General features: G+C 41.3%; 1 protein-coding gene across 1 annotated transcript in view; it reads right to left on the bottom strand.

The window, feature by feature from the left end:
- PTPN3 (protein tyrosine phosphatase non-receptor type 3) overlaps positions 1-6,266 on the bottom strand; it is a 131,191-nt gene extending 124,925 nt beyond the window's left edge. The window contains 1 exon segment of the mRNA XM_006180789.3: positions 6,094-6,266. Within this exon segment, the coding sequence (XP_006180851.2) occupies positions 6,094-6,142 (49 nt within the window). The 5' untranslated portion in view covers positions 6,143-6,266.
- Positions 6,267-6,660: the final 394 nt, after the last annotated feature.

The raw sequence follows: 6,660 nt of genomic DNA on the forward strand, positions 1-6,660 counted from the left end.
TGCCACTCGATATATACTCAAGACAAATAATGCCACTTGATATATACTCAAGACAAATGAGTATCTATGTTCATCAAAAGATATGTTATAAGAACATTCTTAGCCACATCATTTATTAGTCAAAATGGAAACAACCCAAATGTCCACTAACAAGAGTGAAAAAATAAATTGTGATATGTATGTATACTCCTATAATGGACTACTATACATCAATGAAAAAGGACAAACTACTGCTACACACAATAAGGAGAATGAATCTCATAGACATAAAGTTGAGCGAAAGAAGCCAGACACAGACAAGTACGTAACTGCTGATTTTATTTGTATGAGATTCAAAAGCAGTCAAAACAGATCTATAGTGCTGAAAGGCAGAATAATGATTATCTTTGGGGGCTACTAACAGGGAAGGGAGCCTTCTGCAGGGTTTGATCTAGGTGGTGATTTCAAGATACATACAAGTGTAAAAATTTACTGAGCTGTGCTGTTAATATTGGAAAATTTCTGTATACTACATGTAATGCCTAAAAACAAATCAATGTGCATGTCTGTGTGTGTCTGTGTGTGTGTGTTTATAACAATCTCTTCTCCCCCTTTTTTTCTTCCCCTCCTCTTCCCCTTCTTCTTTCTTACATGTGTGGATGTGTGTCTCTGGCGTCTATCTGAGGGTATTAATTATACCTATTTTAGCATCTTTTCATTTGATCAATTCCACTTCCTTATGAATTGATTCTCTTTCTTGGCATTGATGCTCTTGTTCTCTAGTACTGGCGATTATTTGGTGATTCTTGGCTGCCTTCTCTTTGACTTTAGAAATGTCTGGTAAGCTTATGATGGTGGTAGATATGGTCCAATCCCTGGCCCCCCATCACTGTGAGGGAGATGGGCTGTGTGCTGGTGGTGGTTTTCTGGTGTGGAGGTTCCTTCTCCTCCATCCCCTGAGTTTTCTAAGAATCTGAGTCCTCAGAATCGCACTCAGGGCCTCCACCTGGGAGAGATGCCGCCATCTCTCTCTTGTCACAGGTGAAGGAGGAAGAAGGGCTGTCAGGTCTAGCTGCGTCTCGAAGTGGTTCTCAAGTTACGGTCTTTGAACTGGCAGCAGCAGCGTCACCTGGGAACGTATTAGAAATGCCAGTTCTCAGGCTCCATCCCAGACCAACTGAATAAGAAATCCCTTCTTTGAGGGTTATATGGCCAGAAGTCGTCTTGCTGGATCATATGGTAATTCCATTTTTAATTTTTTGAGGACATGCCAGGCTGTTTTCCTGTAGTGGCTGCTCCATTTTACTTTCCCACCAATAGTGCACAAGGGTTCCAGTTGCTCCATATCATTGTCAACACTTGTTATTTTCTGTGGTTTTTTTTTAAACAATAGCCATCCTGATGGATGTGAAGTGGTATCCCACTGTGGTTTTGATTTTCATTTCCCTAATGATCAGTGATGTTGAGCATCTTTTCATGTGCTTCTTTACCAATCATATATCTTCTTTGGAGAAATAGCTATTCTAGTACTTGGTCCATTTTTGAATCAAGTTTTTTTTTTTTTTTTTTTTTTTTTGTCCTTGAGTGTCAGTAGTTCTTTATATATTTGGGATATTAAGATATGTAATATCTTATCAGATATGTAATTTGCAAATATTTTCTCCCATTCTTTTGGTTGCCTTTTTACTGTTAATAGTGTCCTTTTAATGCACAAAAGCTTTTCATTTTGATGAAGTCCAATTTGTCTGTGTTTTCCTTTTGTTGCTTGTACCTTATCCAAGAAAATCAGTGCCAAATCCAGTCTCATGAAGCCTGATGTTGTCTTCTCCCTAGGCCATCTTGGTCTAGCCTCTAATAGCAGTTTCCAGTTGTCTGCTAGTTAAACAGAAATATCTAGCTTTCCTCCACCCTGTCTCTGTGATTAGCATCAATGTTTAAAATACGGTAATTTTGCTGTTAATACAGAATGCAGATACAGTACTCTCTGACGAAAGGCTAAGACAAGCTGGGGTAGATTCTGAACAACCTTGATCTTAACCCTGATCACACTGAAAGGGATCTGGGAAGAGGAGACTAGGCAGAGTCTTTGGAATCAAGAGCACCTCACTCAAAATCTGCCTGCCCATGTCACTGCTAGCTGGGTGGTTTTGGGTAAGTTCCGCCTCTTGGAGCTTCAGTTTTTATTTTAGTTTTTATCTTTAAAATGGGGACAATAATATCTACCTTGAGGTGTAGTTGTGAGAATGACAGATAATGTGTATAAGTGTCTGGCTCTTGGAAGCTGGGAGCTCTGATTATTAATTATGCTCTGAAGACTTGGTCGATCACCCACTTCATCTTCTCTACTTGACCTTTAGCCCGTGAGCACCTCCCAGGACCAGACTAGCACATCTTCATCCCTGGATCCCGACACTTGATCCTAAGCCTGGTCAATGGTAGGACCTCAGTAGGTGTTTGTTGAGTGAATAATTTGGAAGGTGAAAAAACCTTCTCTTGCAGCCGGCCTGAAAGCTACATCCTTGTCATGGTACACAGGTTTGAAGTTGTGAGTCTGAGGATGCGTGAGAAATGCATTCTTGCTCTTTGAATGCATTTTCCTTTTCCTCTTCCTTTTCCTTTTCCTCTCTCCTCTTCACTGCTACTGTTACTTGTTTGCTTTCCAAATGCAACTGATCCTGCAATCCAAGATGGAATTTTGGAGGTTTTGGTGGAAGTGAAAGCTAGGTACCCACATGTTCTGGTTTTAGTGCTGAAAATCGTGAGTCCAGGAAACTCCTCAGTCTTGGGGTTTCCCTCGGAATGAAAGTCAAGGGGAAGCTGACTGGCAGGTACACTGACTACAAGGCAGAGATCTTTTGAATTCCCAGCTTTATCAAAATTTGGTTTGATAGATTCTGTATGGTTCTGCTAGATTACGTTGCACTTGTTCCTTAGATGAGTATGGAGCAGATATTTTTGTTCTGGTTCCATTCAAATCTTTATTCTCTGCGTAAAGTAATCCCATTGGCAACTTTAAGGAAATTACAGTGTGTGGGATTTCTTGATGGGCTGAAGTGGCCAACATTGAGACTGAGGAAATAAATGTAATAATGTTGGATCGTAGCCCCTTTCCTAAGCCTATTTTTGGACTGCAGTTTGCTGTCATCAAAACCAAGTTTTCTTTCTAAGTGAAGTATATGCTCAAAGACAAGTCTTTATGAGTAATCATCAGAGAAAGGGGAAGCAGGTTAATTTTGCTTTGAGAGCTCTGTTGGGTGCCAGAGCTGGTAGAATGTGCAAAAATATTGGCCTGAACTGTGATAAAAATGGATTCTCAGAGAATTGTGGCTAATAATTTTCATCCCAGTTATATTTCTGACTTCAAATTTAGTGGAAGATGATTATGATTACTTAACTGAAACATGATCAGGCAGGTATTTTTATATCCTAGTACATTCTTTATGATCTCTCACTGAGCCAGCAGACTACACGTGTCTAGTTGCCATGAGTCCAGACCTTCCCTAGTGTTGGCAGCCCTCCACTCAAAACATCCAGTTGAAAACATAGATCTGAGCAAGTCATCCTCCTACTTAAAAATCCTCACTGGCTATTCCACTTCTCCCAGGATAAAGTCCACAGACATTCCAGGCTTATGTGAGCTGATCCTCCGTTGATCCTATAAGCTTGCTTCCTGGCTTTTTCACAGCCTTTTAAGAACCCTCCACTTAGTCACATAAAAAATTAACCATTTTAAACTAAACAAGTCAGTGGCATGTAGTACATTTACAACATTGTGCAACTGTCACTGTGATCTAGTTTCAGGACATTTTCATCACCCCACAAGGAAACACGGTACACATTAAGGAGTCACTCCCCTGTTGTCCTTCCCCCTATCCCCAGGCAACCACCAGTCTACTTTCTGTCTCCCTGGATTTATCTCTTCTGGATATTTGGTACATCTAGAGTCATTGTCTGGAATATTGGATGGAATCATATACTATATGACCTTTGTCTAGCTTTTTTTATATTATACAATATTTTTGAGGTTCATTTGCATGATGACAGTGCTATATTAGAAATTCATGCCTTTCTATGTTTGAATAATATTCTATTGTATGGATATACCACAATTTGTTTATGCATTCATCTGTTGATGGACATTTGGATTGTTTCCACCTTTGGCTGTTGCGATGAGTGCCAGCACCTATGTGTATTTGCTCGAGTATCTGTTGTCAGTTCTTTTGGGTATGTACCTAGGAGTAGAATTACTGGGTCATAAGGTAATTCTGTTTAATGTTTTGAAGAATTGCTAAAATGTTTTCTTCCCCTTTCTCTTTTGTTTCTGTAATACAATATATTCGAAAGAATTTGTATTGTAGTATAATTATAAGATACCTTTAATTATAACAGGCCGTATACATGTCTGGGAGCAAGGACTGTGTCTTATTCACCTGTCAATCTCCAGTACCTGGTACAGGGCTGCACAGAAATGTGCCCAATACATGTCTGTGGAATTGGATTGACTACAGAGGGATTCTATTCACTTTTATAGGGAGATGTGGTGTCATGTGGTAAGGGTTTGAACATGAGAGATGGGCTAAGTGGAGATGAGGGTGGGTGAGGTGAAGAAGACCCTCCCAACTCCTTTGGACAAAGGGACAGGAAGACCAGTGTGGCGGAACTGGTTGTCCATAGACCCGGCTTCTGTTGCTGGTTTGCCTTTAACTGACTCAGTAATTCCCTTCTTTGTCAAATGAAAAGGCTGAATGTCTTAGTGATATTCGACCCCTCCACCTTTTTTGGTTTGTTTTAAGCAATGGAAACTCTTTTTTTCATATGAACTCACAGGTGGAATCCCGGTATGATTTGAGGGGAGCGAGTTGAGGGGAGAGGGCTGAGTGCAGAGCGGGGCACAGCCCAGAATGCAGGGTGCCCCCTATCCCTGCTGCCCCAAGACCTTGGCGGGACCCCAAGACTCCAAGGTCCTAGCACATTCAGTAGTTCTGAGAGATCACTGTTCTAGAAAGATTAAGGAAGCGTTAATGCACACAAGTACATAGAATTCTGCAAAAAACAATGTTTTCCAAGCAGTCAAGGGGAGCTTAAGGGTTCAGAGAGCAACTTCAGCAAGAAAAGAACAAAAGGTCTTGATGAAAAATTCTAGTGAAGGGGGGGGGGTTAGGTTAAAAAGAGGGTTCCCCAACCTCCTTCTCACCTCCTCATACTTCACAAGAAAAGGTGTTGCAGGTTGACTTCCCAAACAGAATTGTCCAACATTGGCAGTCTCCTAACCAAATGGATTCCTGCCCCATGAGAGCATTTCCTCTGCAAACGTCCCGCCTTGTACCACAGCTGAACATGTCACTGGGCAGGCCTGATCCGGTCATTACTTTCTGGGTTTCCTTTTCTTTCTTTCTCTCTCCTGGCAAAATGTCTTGAAAACATGACATTTATACTCCACCCTCATGTTATCTCTTCTCTCTGACTCTCTGCTTTTGGAATGGCCTTCAGCATGGGGAGGGTTAGCTGAGTGCCCCAGACCACTTCCTGGCACACCTATGGCATCGGCGGGCTGTGACCTGTTCCTCCCAGGGATCTCGCTGACGCTTGGCTTGCTTCGGTCTTGTTCAGTTTTTTATTTCCACCAAAGTTCATTTGTAGGCAAGCCTTCTGAAAATATACTGCCTGAACCTCAAAATCCCTTCTGTTTATCTGAGTTGAGGCACAGAAGTCATTCAGGCACTGAGACTGAAGATGGTTTATGCAGATGTCTGAATTAGCCCCCAAACCACACTGTTCTTATTGAGAACATCCCTACTTGCCATCAGAGAAATGCAGTTCAAGCAGCATAACTACAAACATTATTCACATTCCACTATTAACTCCCTTGTTCTTTTTTTTTTTTTTTTGAGGCTCTTCTGGCAATTCTACAACTTCTTTTAAAACAGAGTTTCTGGACAATGATGCCCCTTTTGGTAGGAGAGCCCTATTATAATAAAAGAAAGGAAATTCAGTTTCAATATCCCTCTGATTTTACCGGCTTAACAATTGCTTTCACTTCAAAATGGGCGTGAATGTAAACACTGCAATATTTTCACCATTTCTTTAAATGCTTTTTAAAAAAAGGCAACTTACAGTTTTCCGGCGTATGCCCGTGTGCCGTTAATCCCTCCTGCTCCACCATGATGCTGGCGAGGCTTGAATGTCGTAATCCTTCCAATGGCACTTCAAAAGTGATTTAGAAAAGCTAAAATCTGTCTTGTAAACCCCAGAACTTGTCTCAAAAATCCTGCCTCGATCAGCTTCCAAAGTATAATGGAACATGATTATTTTCCTCTGGGGAAACCTGTGAAACAGGTCTTTGAGCCGCACTGAATGTGTCAGAGGTTTAACTGATTCTTTACCAGGTCTCTGCACGCTATAATAGTGCTAAGCACAGGACGTGTTTTACGGGAATAGTCACCCAGAGCTTAATTTGTTGTTGTGTCATAGAGACTATTTCCCAATGAAAATAAATCGGTTTTGTGCCCTGAGAATTTCTTCCTGATGTAGTGTGCTCTGCTGATTATTGAGAGTGCTGTCCTGACCAGTTAGCACTGATGTGACTCCAGGGAAAACTTCGTTGCTGTTCCTTGCCAGTTCTGGAAAAACATTTTGGTTGAGAAGAGGGATACTACAGAACTCTGGTCCTTGAGCTCAGTT

The sequence above is a fragment of the Camelus ferus genome, chromosome 4 (assembly GCF_009834535.1).
Source record: "Camelus ferus isolate YT-003-E chromosome 4, BCGSAC_Cfer_1.0, whole genome shotgun sequence".
Classification (NCBI taxonomy): domain Eukaryota; kingdom Metazoa; phylum Chordata; class Mammalia; order Artiodactyla; family Camelidae; genus Camelus; species Camelus ferus.